The sequence below is a fragment of the Rhea americana genome, unplaced genomic scaffold (genome assembly GCF_003343005.1).
Source record: "Rhea americana isolate MKP2758 unplaced genomic scaffold, rheAme1 scaffold_37, whole genome shotgun sequence".
Classification (NCBI taxonomy): domain Eukaryota; kingdom Metazoa; phylum Chordata; class Aves; order Rheiformes; family Rheidae; genus Rhea; species Rhea americana.
This window is the reverse complement of record NW_028186501.1, coordinates 5,312,707-5,329,279: the sequence shown is the minus strand read 5'-3', so window position 1 is coordinate 5,329,279 and position 16,573 is coordinate 5,312,707. Positions and strand designations below refer to the sequence as shown.

At 48.4% G+C, this 16,573-nt stretch overlaps 2 protein-coding genes across 5 annotated transcripts in view; both read right to left on the bottom strand.

The window, feature by feature from the left end:
* Positions 1-3,842, bottom strand: part of WNT8A (Wnt family member 8A) — a 7,647-nt gene extending 3,805 nt beyond the window's left edge. The window contains exons 1-2 of the mRNA XM_085312679.1: positions 3,832-3,842; positions 1,794-2,092 (exon numbers count right to left, since the gene is read on the bottom strand). Of these exons, the coding sequence (XP_085168805.1) occupies positions 1,794-2,092; positions 3,832-3,842 (310 nt within the window). The remainder of the gene's footprint in view (positions 1-1,793; positions 2,093-3,831) is intronic.
* Positions 3,843-8,770: 4,928 nt separating this feature from the next.
* The window catches only part of LOC146591543 (thymosin beta-12-like), a 13,260-nt gene continuing 5,457 nt past the window's right edge, over positions 8,771-16,573 (bottom strand). Inside the window, exons 1-3 of one of the 4 annotated variants that reach the window (XM_085312846.1) lie at positions 11,634-11,706; positions 10,105-10,212; positions 8,771-9,080 (exon numbers count right to left, since the gene is read on the bottom strand). In XM_085312846.1, the coding sequence (XP_085168972.1) occupies positions 9,043-9,080; positions 10,105-10,212; positions 11,634-11,691 (204 nt within the window). In that variant the 5' untranslated portion in view covers positions 11,692-11,706 and the 3' untranslated portion in view covers positions 8,771-9,042. Of the gene's footprint in view, positions 9,081-10,104; positions 10,274-11,092; positions 11,134-11,633; positions 11,707-16,573 lie in introns of those variants that run through there. The other 3 variants (XM_085312847.1, XM_085312848.1, XM_085312845.1) reach the window with 3 other exon arrangements.

Genomic DNA, 16,573 nt, shown 5'->3' with positions numbered 1-16,573 from the left:
GCCGCGCTGCCGGCGCTTCGTGCTTTTGCGAGTGCAAAACGCCTCCCGGGCGAGCCGCAGGCGCRTGAGCTCCCGCCGGCGCGGCGAAACTCCCCGCGAGCCGGCGTTTCAGGCGGTCCCGGCCTCGTCCGCCCCCGCTCGCTGCGGCTGCCGAAGCCGCGCGCTGGCGGGAAAGCGCTTCCTGAGCTGCCTGACCAAAGCAAAAAACTAATGCAAGCGAGCAGCCCGTGCTGTGCGGGGGSCGGCCGGCGCGCTGAACTGTGTCGGTGCCTGCCCTCGCTCGAGAGCGGTGAGCGGCAGCCGCGACCCCGCAGAACGGCGGGATGGGCTTTCTGAGGGCAGGCGGATGCAAGGTAAGTCGGGTTAGGGATGCAAAACCCCGTGCAAATGGGAAGCGGCGGTCTGCGTGGCCTCCCAATACCCAGGTATTCGTACGGCGCAAACAGGCGCCTCGGATCAGTCGGAGCCTTTGCAGGCGCCCGCCGGGCTGGCTGAGGCCGGCGCGCTCGTAGCATGCGCGGCGCCGCGGCAGCGAGCGTTTGCAGCAGGCGCCGGGCCAGGGGCACGGTGGCCCGGGAACCAGCGGCGACGGGGCTTCGCCTTGCCCCAGGAGCTGCCGTCCRGGGCGGGGAAAGAAGGGAATAAAACACAGCCCCCCCCCCCAATTGCTAAATTGCCCCGGGCAGGTGACACATTCAGAGCCCTGGCGTCAAATCCTGCRTTGCCGCCCGCGTTGCAATAAAAAACCCACCTGGGTAATTAGAGAAACCCCCCCCCCCGCTCCCACTCCCGTCTCCCCCCCGGCTGGAGAGGTGGCAGCCGGCGGCGGCGTGCCGTGTCCCGCCGCGGGGTCCCCCCGGGACGCCGGCCGGCATCCCGCCCGCAGAGCCGGGCGCGCGGCTCGCCCGCCCAGAGCCTCTCTGCCCCGGGGAGTTGCAATTCCTCGTGGAGCTCTGCAAAAACCTTCCTAGCTGGTCAGCTGTGCACAGAAACRCTTGTTYATTTATTTTATTTTAATTAATTTTATCTTTTTCATCCGGATCCTCAGCTCAGCGGCAAGCGTGGCGTGAGAGCTTTGCAGAGAGGCCGGGCACGAGCGGCTCCGCTGCTGCTGGAAGCGCTGGCGCCGAAGATGAGGACCGTGGGTGGCTCCTAGGCCCCGTTCGGGGCTTTGCTGCTTTTGCTTCCAGCTAGGAAGCAGGTTCTGGCTTTTCCAGCCGGCCGGAGATGCGGCYGCTTCCCCGCCCAGGTAAATCGGGAGGAAGGCGACGTCCGGATGGGACGGTCCAGAGCCGGTGTCCTGGATGCTGGGAAGGAAAAGGGAAGAGAAGATGGAGGAAATAACTCATTTTCTCCTTTCTCCTTATTTCTTCTTGCTTTGCCAAAATCTGAGGAAACTGGCCCCGAGGCTGTTTTCTCCCAGGAAAAGCTGTGCTTTTGCACTATCGTCTCACCCTAATGACTCCCGCCTGCCACCGCCTCGGTGGCCTCATCCTCGCCGTGTTTATTTCCTCTGTAAAATCCCCCTCCCCCCTTTAAAAAGGGGAGATCCCAAACGCACCAAATCAAGGCTTCTTTTGGGGTATCCTGGGCCACGCAGTCCGGCTAGAAAACCCCCAAAGCGAGAGGCAAAGCACGCCRCTGGCGAAGGCTTTTCCCGGAGAGGCCGCCCTGCTTTGCGCCTCTCCTCCCCGCGGGGAATCCTCTTTGCCCSGTCTCCCTTTGCGCCGCTATTTACCTGAATATTTCCATTTTTAAATGCAGCAGAGCACTGATGTCACGTTCGTACTTACGTCTGAACGAGGCTGCGGGTGAAGCCGGTGCCCTGCATTTATTGCTGGTTGAGCCGGGAGGAAGCTTGGCCGGCGTTGCCCGAGYTCGGAGGGAGGCGGCAACTTGCAGCGCCTTCTCTGGGGTTGCTAAATCAGGTTTAAGCCCTTCCGGCGTGGTTGCAAGCCGGTGCAGGAGGCGGCAGAGGCTCCCTGGCACTCGGGCTCCTGCTCCGTGAGTGCGGCCCTCCGATTTGCACTTTTGCAGCCCATTTTGAGCAGCAAGTAGGTTCAGCCCTTTCATTTCCTTGCATGGCTGAATGCTGCGGACACAAAGTTTACAAAACGAGGTYGGTTAAAGCTGCGTTGGTTTTGCATACGGTGAAGCAGGGGTCTGGGTCGGCTCACGCCTGAAGTCCGGTCTCGAGTTACCTGTTGCGAACAGGGAGGCAAATTCACACGGGCCGACGCGCATTAAAAGAGAAGAAGTGAAATGAAATGGGAAGCCTGGCAGCGTGCAGCGCGCTTGGGCCACGCAAGCCTCGGGAAAAGGGAGGCCACGGATGTCAGCCGGGCGGGTTTCCCGCGGCAGCCGTGGGAAGGGGCGTCGGGGTGTTCGTGGATCCCCGCTCGCTCGCACGGCCTGTGCGGCTTCCTCTGGGGAAAAATAGCTTTCTTTCTCTCTTTATTCTTTTTATTTTTTCCCCCCCATTCTCGAGTCCTTTTGCAGAGCAAATTGCAAAATAGCCCTGCGCTACCTAGCCGGGCCGGAGGCAGCACCCGACGGATGGGAGAAATGCTGCAGGGGCCGGTGGAGCCCCGCTGCGCTGCCCGGCCGCCGGCCGAGCCCCCGGGCCGAGCCCCGGCGAGCGCCGCGAGCGCCCTGCCGCGGGAGCGCCGGGGATCCCGCGCGGCTGCCGCTGCCGGTCGCCAGGCTCGGAGCGGCGGAGGGGCAGCTACAGCTGTTACAGCGCTATTGCAAAGCTATGACGGCGCTCTTACGGAGCTCCGATAGCGCTGTTAGCTATTGCTAATCGCTCTCCCCGGAGAGGAGGGCCCTGCTCCCGCCCGGGGCCGGGCAGCTCGCGCAGCCCACCGCGCGCCCGATGCCGAAAGCCTCGGTGTTTGCCTTGCGTGACCGTCTTGCAAACGGAGCTTTATTTATTATTTATTTATTTATTTATTTTTCAAAAGACAGGTCCTCGTTTCTGCCATCGTGGTGGGAAACCCTCCCCTGGTTCACACGTCCACAAGCTCGCGGAGCAAAGCASAAGGACGCCGGCTCCGCGGCCGCCCTCTCGGCATTTTAAACTCTCCTTGTCATCAAGCTCAGCCGATGTTACRGGGCCCGCTCAGGCGTTTCTTCTACACTCCGAGGTGGGAACGCCACGGAACTACCAGCGGCGGGGGCACCGACCTCGACTGGGCACGACCTGTGCCAGCTCCCCGCTGGCGAAGCAGAAAAAGAGAAGAGCAATTATTCTTGCAGAAGAGGAGAGTTATTTCCAGCATCACGAGAACACAAAGCAGACCAAGACAGATTATTTTCCCCAAACAAGATTCTGTTTGAAAACACCCACTTGGAGTCACACATCTTTTATTTTTTCCTCCGTGCTTGTTGCAACCTTGCCAGATCCAGAAATTTAGAAATTGAGCTGGCCACTGAATTCATGAGAGCAGCTTAAAATTCCTGAATTAGCTGTTTTCTTTTGAAGGTCTTATTCTTTCTGTTTGGTGCCTGCTGCTGGAGCCCTGACAGGGCTCTGTGACCACGGGGGCTAAAATATGCCCTTCTGCTGCCCTGCACCATCCCCATTTTTCCCAATTCTCAGCCATTCAAATGAATTCTGGAGAAGGCCCTTGAAGAAAACGTGAAGCCTTGGAAGACTTGCAATATACTGTAGGAGCTGTCAAGAGCTGTTGTCAGCAGAGCACACAAGATGCGCGTGAACCATCCCCAGCAACTGTTTTTTCTCAGATGATCTCTTCCGAGAAGATAAAAAGCACGTGGAGCCACATTTCACAACACGGCTACATGCCACAGAATGAAAGGAGAGATTACCGTGCTGTCATCCCGGACCACGCCGGAGCTGAGCTACAGAGACACCCGCGCACGCACGCACCCACACGGACACCTGCTCCTACACGCTCTGGATCAGGCCCAACTGTCTCTGCATCACGTTGCACGTTCAAGGCTGAGCGGATTTTGCTGCTGGGACACGTCTCGGTGGCCAGGATCGCGTTGGGGGTGCTGGAGCGTGTCGCGGGCTCGCTGCCCGGCCGCGCAGCAGCAGGTGAAGCTGCTGGAGCCGGGCCGGGCTCGGCGTGCCCGCGCGCCCGGAGAACACAGCCCGCTTTGTGTCCGGGCGTGCTGCGTAGGAGGCTCCCTCCAGCTTGGCAGCAGCAGGTCAGTGCTTTCTAAAAGGTCCTTGTTTTAATGCTGTGTTTTTGAGAAACGGTGAGAGAGCGAGTGGAAGCAGCAGATCTGCCTGCGATTCTGCCTTGAGCATCTACCCCGGCTCCCTCCCCMTCGCCACCTTGGCTCCCCACGCCTCTTCCCTGCATGCAGCATCCATCCTCAGTCCTGCCAAACTCGCATCAGCCTCCTCGTTGCTCCTCTCACTCCCCCTTTCCTCTTCCCCCTTTCTTCTCTTAGCAGGGAAGACCCTTGGTGCGTCATCTCCAGTGATGGAGCAGAAACAGCCAAGGATGTTTCCCCAGTGCCCCCATCTCCTAAACCTTGGTGTTCCTTGGGAATCCCAGCTGTTGCTGAAGCAACCCAGCCCGCAGGCTCAGCTCATTGCCCCCATGGAGGGTCACACGTACACATCTGCTACAAGAAGTGTTAGCCACCATGGCGCTAATGACCCAAATAAGAGGGTACAGCCAAAGAGATCTCATTTCATAATTTGGAAGAACGTCCTATGTGCTTTGGGACTCGGTCTATGACACCTGAGCTGGGGTTAGTGGTATCTCCACATGAGCAGTAGCTCCACGTGGTTTCTAGTTGGGCTTGAACTGAAACTTGACGTACACATGCCCTTCTTGCAGGAAAGCTAGGTTCAGGATCTGTCCTCCCTGCTGTTATCAAACATCTGCCTAACGAGACTTCGGAAACCAGACGGTGTCCGTGTGATATCAATAGGAGCACAGGGCTCCTCTGCTCAGCCTCCCTGAAACCAGGGATGAGGGCTTCTGTGGTGGTGTGGCRTGGAGGAGGCAAGGCTGGCTCTATGGAAACAGGAGGAAAGCTGGCATTTATCTATATATATTGATTTTTTCTGCTGTGTCTGGATTAGCTCAGAAGCTGGATTTCCTTTGGAGGAGTTGTAACACACTGTGTCATTATACAAGGGACCAAGCCCAACAGCAGCTAAGAGTTACTGGTAATTAGCAGGGAGCTTTAAGTCTCCCACCTGGAGCTTATTGGTTTGCTGATGAAGCTGTCTACATCAGCTGCTTGTCCACCCAGGAGCGGGAAGGGACCTTGCTCCTGAAGCTGTGGCTGTTTTGTGCTTCTGAGGATGTCTCTCTGGGCMGTGAAGGTCAGAAGCAGGGTAATGCTGAGAAAGCAAGTTCCTAGGCAGGCATGAGGGGTTGGGTTGGGTTTGTGTCATCTCATAGCTCTCTTTYGCTGCTAAATATTTCACTAGAGCAGTAGAATGAACCATTCCAGCAGAATGACTGGAATGATGAGAACTCCCTCTCTTGGCTTTGAATGAATAGCAGCTTCCTGGTTTGTGGCCCCAGGCTGCCCTGGAGGTAAGGGGGGGGGGGGTAATGCTGTTTGACTAAAGCAAGAGAAAGCCACACCTGTCTTTGTGAATTTTAATCTTGTGATCCGGTCTTGTTCTGGGCTGAAGTGACCAGGAAGAGGGATGGTTACAGCTCCTCTTCCTTCTCTTCCACTAGCCAAACAAAAAGTGAGGGACTTCTTGCTAGGTCTCTTTTGTTCTTTCTTTTCTYTTCTCTTTTCTTTCTTGCTCTACCTACTCTAGAGACTAAAAGAGCCATCCTGTGAAGCAGGACAGGCTCCTGCAGAGCATGGAGCTAAYAAGGTGCAAAAGCAGGAATGCAAGCTCTATCCGTGCTGCTTCCCCTGTGCAATACGCTGTAGAAATGACCCAGGTGAGGCACTGCTGGCACTTTTACTGCAGCGAGGAGCCCATGGCGGCTCTGGGGTTAGGCTGAGTATCCAGTGCCTGCTCTGTTGCACCTTGACTTTTCTTTTTTCTTTTTTCTTTTTTTTTCCCCAGTCACATCTTGAGGTGGGAAAGCTGGCTTAAATTGTATTAGTCTGGGTAGCCTTTTCAGCAGAACAAGCTRTATGAATGAAGCGCTAAGACTGTGCTTGTACTATATCAGGCTCTAAATGCAAATGGCTAAAGCAGGAGGAGTTTTGACGGGGGCAGAGTGAACCTGGTGGCAGGAGCAGGAAGAGCAGCTGCGGGTGAAGYGCTGGGACAAACCTGTCTCTACATCTCAGGAGCTGTAGGCAGCGCTCTGGTCCCTCTCATCTCTCCCTAGAGCCCTACTGCAACCCTCTGCTCTGAACAAAAGCAGAGACTGTTGCTTTCTTGCTTTGGCCAGGCCTTGCTTCTTGTCCTCCCATAAAGTGTGTGGTTGAGAACAAAGTCCAGAACTTGAGTTTCTRGAAGAATTTGGAGGCTCAGACACTTGCCACTGGTTCAGTTGTGTGAAAGAAGTTTTTGGTGGCTTGTAGCTTGCTGTGCTCTGTGAATTGGCATGTGCTTTGAGCTGGCAGTGAATGAGGAAGGTTGTCACATGGAATGAAATACTGTCTCCTGGCCCTTCAAAAAAAAAAAGAAACCCACCACCTAGTCTGGGTGCTTATATGCTGATCGCAACAGCTCTCTGATCAGAACCACCCTTCCATGAACCCCCACGTGGGCAAGCTCTTTCTGTACGTTCGCTCCTCTCCTAAAAGAAGGTGTACTAGCACCGCTGTAGCAGGTGGTTTGCTTGCAGGGACAAACCTGAACTTTCCATCCCTTCTAAGCAGAAGGTAGACAGAAGTTATTTGTTGCTGAAACAACTCTTCAGAAAAATGATGGTTAATCTCGCTGGACAGAACTAGCTGTGCTAGTTTCCAGTAAGTGTTGCTTCTCTGTGTATTAACTCTGCTCTCTCCTTGGAGAAACTCTCATCAAAGTAATGTCAAATGCTCTGACCCTCAAGCTGGAATGAGGGGCCCTGGGGTGTGGGGGCGGATGAGTCATAAGGCAAAGTAGAGATTTTCTTTGTTTCTCAACCTTTCATGTTTTCCACCTTTTAATTAAAAATGAATTTTAATAAATCTGACAGACACTTAGAAAGCCCTTAGAGTCAAGCCTCAAGGGAATGAGGTCCCCAGAGGAGAATGTGCAAAAAGATAGGCCAGAATAACAACACATTGCTTGTAGCAGCCTTAACTGATGAGTTGTGATTCAAATTTCCACTTTAGCCCTCTGACAAATGCCGCTGAAGGCAACAGAGCTCTGAAGGCAACAGAATTGCTCGTTCTGTGCACAGTGTGTTTTCTATTGGTCTCTTGGCCAGCTCTGTTTGGTTTTGGTTGCCACTGGAAGTCACCTGCTCTGTGGCTAGGTTGCTATTGTTTGATTAGAGTTTTTACCATTCACATCAAATGTTGGGGGTCAGTTGGCCTCAAAGTAAATGAGAGCTTTCCAAAATACCACGCTAACCATGGCTTCTATTTCTGAAGCCTGTAGGCCAGTTTCTCTTGCTTTACACTAACGTAAGTCCAGAGTAACCACGTTTGAAGCCCATGGAATTATTCCTGTTTCACAGTGCAAGTATGATCACATGGAAGTTTCAGTGGCAGCAATTTTTCTTCCCAGAACAAGCACTTGTTTTTTGTGGGTTTTTTGTTTTTTATGATGGTTGCAAATTAATTCCAGAGATAATGTGGTGTGATGTAATCGAGAACAGAACTGGGACTGGAGTCAGTTTTGCCAAACCCTTCATAGAGGCAGTGAGGATGTTAGTGCACCAACAGTAACGAAGACTTAAGGAAACCTGGTTTGCTCTCAAGGTTTGCTCTATGCCTGTTTGCTGTTGAATGTCTCTCTTGTTCCCCCAAATCTCTCAGTGCAATATTTATTACTCTTTCCTCTCTTCCCCCCCCCTTGCTTGTGCACCACATGCACAAGCAGAACTGCTCCCCATCTCTTTAGATCAGATAGGTGAAAGGCTGTGTGTGCTGTGCTGGCTTCCAAGGTTGACTGGATCTTGGCAGGCTGAAGAGAACAACTATCCAATGAGATGCCACTACAGCCCTTTTTTTTCCATCTGGAATGCTAATTTGAGTCTTCCCTCAGCTCAGCCACCATGTTTTTCATGGAGCTTGTACAAACTTGCTTGTCTTTGAGACCTCTAACCTACTCTCAGGCGTGATCAAAACTGGCCAACAGCTTCCTGTATTGCTCATGTCTGTTGTTAAGCTGTGCCTATAAAAAGCTGGGAGCTGTTAGCATATAAAGCTTGCCTCCCAAAGTTCCCTTGAAACGGCGTCTTGGGAGAGATGAGTGATGTCCCTGCGGCCGCTGTGACAGCAATGGGTCAGCGTCTGTGGGGACGGTGGCTCCTCAGGCATAGTGAGAAGTGGAGAGAGGTAGCAGGACACGCACCCGAGAGCGGCATGACCTGCGTGTGCAAAGGCAGATGTCACCTTGCCATCGGGCCAGCCCTTTCTTCCCTCCTTGCCTGCACAGGGATATGGATGATCTGCTGGGGGCGAGGAGGCTCCTCGCAGAGCTCTGGGAGTCTGCAACACACAAACGTAAGTGCTCGCACAGAGTAGCTGTTTAAGGGCCAGGGAGGACCTGTCTGTTCCTACTGTAATGCTCCCCAACCTGGCTGAGGTCTCTAGGCACTGCAGCAACGCAAACAAGCGATAAGGATGCTATCCAGTGTAAATCCTATTTCAGCAAGTCACAAAGACAGCTGATCAGAGGAAACCTGTTTATTGTGAGGTTTAGGAAAACAATTTTTGTATGCAAATTGCTTTTTTTTCTTTTGGGAGGGGGGCAAGTAGTAGGGTTGATACAGAACTTTGAATTACAGTTTTAAGAATACAAAYACAAAATTCCTTGTTGAATCAGTGCAAAACAAATTTTCCTAGAAAACAAGATGAACAAATGCTTGTTAAATTAAATGGACAACAAACACGGAGTAAGGAAAAGGGGTGGAACCCCAACTTGGAAGCCAAAAGCCCACTGACGAAGCCGCCATTGCATCTTCAGTTTTATGCTCAGGAAGTACTTTCACTTTGCTTTTCCTGTTCGATTGCTGCCAAAAAAAACCCCACAGGAAATGGTGTCATCAGTAACTGTTATGATTCTGTAGAACCCAGATTTCTGCAGTCATTTTTATATCCAAGGGATGTTAAGTTTTCACAGCCTTGAAATGCTGCCCTCTTCTCTCTCTTCCCTCCCCAGCCCCCGTGTTCCCATGTCAGTGCAGCAAGTGGGGTGCAATTCATGATATGCAAACCTCTCTTATTACAGCTTCAGTTYCTGTAGAGATAATGAAACACAGGAAAAACTATATTGATGCATCCAAAGAAGAATCAGCGGAGTCACTTAACAACTGCCGAAGCCCTTGGTTTCCTTTCTGCTTAGTGATACCCTTTTAAAGGAAACTCAGGGTCCAATCCAAATGCAGAGAAGCTGCTGTTTACATGTCCAAAGCTCAGTGTGATTCACAACTCTAATCTGGCTCCCTGTGTGCAGTGCACATATGGGAGGAGAGTTTGCATGAAAAAGCCCAGGGTGCAGCCCTCTGCTAAGGGAGGATCCCTATCAGGCAGGGCAAAGGTAGTCTGCTCTGGTTGCCTTGTCCCCCAGGAGGTGCGTGGAGGTCTCCTACCCAGGGCTGATGCCAGTCACCCAGCGGAGGACAGCAGCTCACGTGCCTCATGGCATGCTAAACTCGGTGCTTGGGCACCTTCTGGGAATGCTGTCTTGTCTGCCAGGGATTTGCAAGAGTTCACCTCTGTATCTGTGCCTCTGAAGAGGCTGCTAATGTGGCAGTTAAACACGGTTTGATTCTGCTACCTGTAGACAGCAGAAAAAACTGGTCTTTCTTTCAGCAGAAGCAGGTTCAATCCCATCAGAAAGAATTCTTCCAACAAAACAAAAGTTGGTTGTAACTGTTTGCATCTTTGGAAGCCCAATATACAGTGTAAGCCTAAGCATTATCCCCAGTTAAAGTCGGGGATGAATCTGAGCCATTAATCCTATGATTAGTATTCATTTTGCATATCRGTTGTGTCCTTACTGTTCTTAGTTCAAATAGCCTTATAAACACTTACTTTCTTTAGTGGGCAATGGATTCTTTTCTCTGGTTTCCGTTTTTTTCAGCTTGGTCTTGTCAAATGTTTCAATTTCTGCAAAATCTGGTTTGTCGGACATGATGGGTCCTGACAAAGGAAGAAAAAACACACCCGTGGCTTTAGTTTCTAGTGCTGTGATATCAGCCATCTGCAAAGCACTTTTTGCTCTAAAAATGAAAATCTTATCAAAATGTTTATTCAAAAACAACACAAATCTAACATCTCAATCTAGGACCTCTCCTGAAAGCATGTGTCTTTCAAAACAAAAGAGGAAAGATACAAACAGGTGTTTATCTAGACCTTTCAGAAAAATCATATCCCGAACATAGAAACAAAAATACTTAAGTAAAGGCAATGCATTAATTGACAATAATCCATGTCACCTGCTGATATAAAACTTTTAGATAAAGGAATATTTGTAATCAGAAGGTCTACAATAAGCCATAAATCCAATATGAGCAAATAGTTTGAATTATGATTTTTTTTAATGAATAATATTTTTTGTTTAATTCAGAGTGTGCTAACCGAAGTACATACATACAAACATACATATCTGGATTAGCTGCTGTGTACGCTGGTGCTTAACAATAGGAAGACTGGTTCATAGAATCCTTTGTTTGCTCTCGCACTCAATATTCAAGTCGCATGCTCAGTGTTTTTGATTATACTCTATTATAAAAGAAATTAATTTAAAAAAACCAGCATTAAACATTCCACTTGTTAAAACTTCCCTAATCTATTGCTGCGTTTAAGAGAAATTCAGGATTAAATTCATCCTGTGTGTTATTCCACTGATTTCAATGGAGTTTCCATCAAGGATGCACTTGGCCCAGAGACTGCAGATAGAATTATATTTTTTACCTTCCTGAAGACAATCTGATTTCATTGCTATCTGTACTGAGACAACAGAAGTAAATATGCACAGGAAAAAAACAAATGAAAAGCTACTAAAACCACATGTCATTACCGTCTGGCTGCTTTCTCCTCAGCTGCTTCGTGACCGTCTGAGGCAGTGTGAGTTTAAAAAGGTCATGTTAATCCCTCCTCTCTTCCTCCCCCCTTCCCCAGTCCTATCCTATCGCTATTAATATTGATTAGTTTACTGCTAGGATTGCTCAGCATTTAGGAAAAGGACAGATTGCTACTGCAGAAATTAGATGAGGGAGGAGAACGGGAAAGCTGACCATGGAAAACTGCCAAAATACATTTTTTTTCCATTCCATTACCAAGACAATAATATTTAAGTTTCCCTTCTTACTCTTCTTGTTTTATAATGCCAAGCTTTGGAGCTGACTTGAGGTTTGGAGCTGATCTAAGGGCTGGCATTGCAGCATTATTTTGTGTGTAGTTTTTGGACCAATTCAGCAAAGCACTTGGGGAATATCCTGAAGACGTTCTGGTTGACAGAAGCACGTGCTTTTGGCTAGAGAGGACTCTAAACACAGGTGTGGTAGTATTGCTGCAATCCAGGGCCAAATCTAGAGATAAGCAACAGAGTGAGCACTAACCTGGCTGCCAGGAATGTGTCCTGAAGGAAAGAACAAAGAATCTTTTATTCCCACCCATTTCAGGAGCTACAAAACCACCTGATAGACCCTCCTTTGGCCTAACATAGAAGCAGGACCTTGGGAGTTGCCTGTAGTTGACCTTCCTGCCTTGACTGGGTCAGAAGCTGTATTTGCACGCCCTGTTCACATAGCCTTCCCCCTGTGTTCAGCTGGTCCCAATAGCGTTAATCATGCTGGGCTTGCTCTCAGAGAATCTCTTCAGTTGTAGAGAAGGGAGGAAGGCTGAGCAGTGCGGARAACATTCTGTAGATGCTGAGTGATGTGATTTCTGAAAATCATTTAAAATAGTTAATGCAGCTCTTTGGTGCATTTGACTCAGCTGCAAGATGCATTTTGCATTAAGAAGAAAAACTAAATGGAGAAGAGACAGTGCAGCACGTGGACATTATGTGTAGCCACCTCCTAGAGCTGATGCTTGCAAGGGCTACGGACAGTTCTCAGGCTACGATATCTTTTGTCCATGTTCTTCAGCTACGCTTCCTGATCTGCTGTTTGGGGAATCATTTTTCAAGGCCCTCCAGTTTGGCATGGGCTCCAGTCAGGGAAGGGCTATGTGCATCTTTCTAAGATGCTAGGGGGGGTCATCTTGTATAACTTGAGTTATCTCCACCTCAATTACTTGTCTAGACTTCCTGATAGTCAACAGAGAGAAGTAAACACTTCTGCAGTGCTCGTCACCCAATCTGTTTTAGGCATCTAACTTAGGATGAAATTAATTGTGTGCTAGGTGTATCTGTTTTTTTTTCTACTGACTGTAAAGGGAGTCTAGACAATGAGCTTAGACATCTATCGAGCAGCTGTGAGGCAGCTTTTGGGCAGACGAATACAGCGGATGCAGAGCCCCAAGAAGGTAATGTGGATTTTTCTGTTGGCATAATAGACTTCGAGCATTTTTGAGGCTGAACGATGTGTGTGCGTTGAGAAAACGGATGTGTTTGAAGGATTGAATCTCTTTCCAGTGTGTGTTTAAATTAAAATACAGGAACAYGTACAGAGAAAAGATGATTCTTTTTATTCGTAAGCATTCATAAATAGTGGTTTCTTCCCGTCCAGTGATTCCTTCCTTAATCCATCCCATTTTCCTTATCTCAAGAAAATGGAGGATTTGCTGAGTGCCCTGGCAAATGGTGTCTGAGAGCTTTTTCTCTATGGCCACATCTGTGTATTTGAGGTAAAGGAGAACAGAGGACTTTAACAGTTGAAAAACCTGGATAATGCTACTCCACTGGAGCTCCCTAAAGATAGTTTGAGTCCTACTGAGCTCAAGACTGTGCAAACCTGGCTGTGCAGCTTCTGGACCTGAAATTGTCCTTGCAGTAACACAGCTACCTTTTTGTTACGATTAAAAGCTCAGCTACTTGTGTCTGCATCTGCATTGACCATCCATCAAAATCAATTTCTGTGCGTACCAGTAATGTTTAGGGTCAGGACTTAGTTGCCTTGCTTCCCTCCCCTTACTCCAACCAATTGTCCAAAATAAAAAGCTGTGTTCGTGACCGAAAACTCATGGGAATAAGCAGGMAGGCAGCTGCTGGGTGAATATTCAGTATTAGCCATAGCTAAGATTTGGCACTGAACAGTTTTAGTGTCTGTTTAAAGAGACAGCATTAACCTCTTCGTGCTAGGCTGGACACTGGATTTAGAGGATCCTAAGTTCAGGAAAAAACTTTAAGATGTATCCTGAATGAATCATGAATTCATGCAGTTCATGAATGAATATTCATAAACACTTGACTATCCGTTTTTACATGTGACAATTAGAATTCTTAAAATGGAAAGAGATCTATACGGGAAGATAATTTTTGGTTTTAGACTGGCACAAATTCTCTCAGATATATGAAGAGCAACCAAAACATTCAGGCCAGCAAAGCAGAAGAATCTAGATTTCTGTGCCTAACAAGGGCTCAGCCCTTAGCGTCCACAGCATAACTCAGGCTTTTCCAAACAAGCCAAGACAGGGTGGGCACGCTTATTTTGCTCACCACTACTATTCTAAGTGCCCAACTTTTGGGCRGCTTGAGTATTAAAAATGGTTTTGGTAAGTTGTTTAGGTTTTTACACTGAAGATGACTAGGTTTTTAATTGATATGGGGTTGGGATTTTGAGGAAGGTGCGGCAGTGTTAGTCCATGTAATGTAATTACRAGAAATTATGTTCTCAGTGTCAGTTCAAATCAGTAGCTACTCACTCATCTTTAACAAACACCTTGGCCATTGCGTAAACTCTCTGTCAAGCCTCTGCAGCTCATTAGTCTGGTGCTGTGGTCAAACACATCTCTTGCTGCATTCAGGCCTTGTGTTTACATGGCCTGTGTGGTACAGCCCTGTGTAGTCTTCGTATGGAAAGTTTTGTGCGGAGTTTGGAGTGGAGGTGCTCTAGGGAGAGCCAGAACACCGAGCACATGGCATCGAGATGAGCTGGTTACAGGAGGGTGAGATGGGTAGGAGATGTTTTACTCAGATACCATGTACTCTCACTGGGAGCTCAGATACCCTTTCCAATACATCCATGAAACAATTATTTGGTAGAATATTTTTAATGGCAGGATTTCAGAATCACCATCTTCAGTGAGAGGAACCTGGCACTGAAATGATTGTCATAACATTGAACCACAACAGTCTTTGGGGCACATGGAGGCAACTGAATGATCTGCTAAGTAACTGTTAAGCCAACAGAGCAAGCAAAACGAGTACTGTAGGRTCTTTACAGATCCTAGACTCATAAAAGTGTGTAAAGCCAATATTGGTAGAGTCATCTCTGAAAAACTGTCTCAGATACAGTGTAAACTGTATTTCAGTCTATTGCCAAAAGATGGTCTGAGTCAAATCTGCCCAGACTAAAACCTCTGATACCAGTGAGTCACCTGCTACTTACAGCCATAAACCATGCCCTGCAGCACAAGCCACGGAGTGTCTCTCAGACACCCACGGAAAAACAGAGGAAAACAAACACTTGCTACCAAGATGCAGTAATAGGTGAGAGGAAATATTTACAGGGAGCTCAAGGGAGAAGGAAAATTGAGGGGTGTTTGAGGAGAGAGGCTGTGAGGTTTGGAGTCTGCCGCTGCTCGGCTTTTTCCCTTGGCGGCTAGCACTTGGAACCAGTAAGCCTGGCCTCCGTGGGGCCTCGATGTAGTGACTCGTTTGGGCATAATCTTCACAGGTTTGGGGAATGCTGTGTTCATGTTCGGCACAAGATGTGCCCTGGAAATGCCAAGTTTCTTAGAGACTGGGTGGATGACCGCAAGAAGAAGGGGGTTTCTTTCTCTTTGGTTTAATGGTGGGAATCAGAGTGCATCCGTTTCTGTACGGAACTGAAGGGGGACAAGGCATCCTAACGCGAACAGCCGTTTAGAGGAACAGACGCTCTGGCAGATCAGTGTCTGTAGCTGAGCCAATAAGCTGACACAACTGATTTTATAATCACATTAGTGCTGTCTTGAAATAACACGCCCACTCAAATATAACAGTGATTTCATTTTCAAAATGTTGTGGTATTTTTGGTGCTAAAGGTAGAGGATTAATTTTTTCAAGGTCAAAATCACTGGGCTGGATGCTCTAAGCACCCTAATCGCTTTAGGGTCCACTGAGAATYGAGCACCTTCCAGAAAGGTAGCAGGGTTGGGCTTGCTAATAAGCATTAGAAGGTTTCCCGTCCTTGGTGGAACAGAAAAAGGAATACAGCTTCGCTGAAAAGATTTTCTTAGTTCTCTTTGTGCCTTTTGTTCCATCCTGYTGCCAAAAAAAATATGCATGTTTGGGAACGGAGACAGGTTCCCAGGCTAGGAGACAATGAATCCTGGGGGTGTAACTAAGGCAGTGATCCCTCTTTGGCAGGGTGTTGGTTGTAATGCTGCACTGCTAGTGTGTAAATACTTGATACTTGTCCTCCAGTATACACTTTATTGTTAGCTAAGGTGTTTCAGTTTCCTTATCTACACTATTAAGCCTTTAAAGGGTGGGTGTGTACAGAGGTTGAAGGGAGACAGAGGAGAGGCTATATGTAGATAGTTCTTCTGCCCTGGCTGTTTTATTTTCCTAACCCTGTGTTTCCCAAATAGCTCTGGAGTTTGGGCAGTCTATACTAGCAGCCCCACTGCAGCGCAAAGCAAAAAGAATAAACCAAACATAGTGAGAATGGAAAGTTCCTCTCTCTCCTTTTCAGTCTTATAAAGCTCAGTATGGGGGTGAATTTTTAAATGTTTAGCCAGGTAAGAGATTCAGGCAACTGAACTTTCTTGGGGACTAACTCAGAACTGTAGTAGGTGCTCTTCCGAAACAAAGTACTTGGCTTGGCCTTGCCTTCTCTAGCAAATGTGGCAACCTGTGTGTATGCATTTATTATTAAAGGGATGGAGTAAAATTAATACAGAATGTCCATGCACATGCTTCTATCTCAAGGGCAGGGAGGGGAGAGAAGCATGTGATGTATTAGTCACATTACTTCATATGTATAGAGCACATGACAGTTTGTGATGAGTGCTGGCCTAAAAATGCTAGTTTAGTATGACTTCTGATATTTATTTACAGATTTTTTTTTTCGCCCCCAACCCCCAATCTCCTCTTTCTATGTCTGGACATTAGTAACAGTAGCTTCTCTTGCAAGTAACAGCTCTCAGGAAGATAGAGAAGTCCTGGGTGAACAGAGAGTACTCAGCGTGGTGCTGCTTGCTGGAGCTGAGCTGACCACTCCGGAATGAGATATTTCACTGCTGAATTTCTCACTCTTTCTTTTAAATAAAGGGAAAATCATCATTTTGTATAGAGATGAAAAATCGCACGCATTAGACTGTGGCATCTAGTGTGCAGCTGGAGCAGCAAAATTTCATGCATTAATAATAATAAACCCCAGAGAAGTACTAACTTCCTATGAAGTTTAGG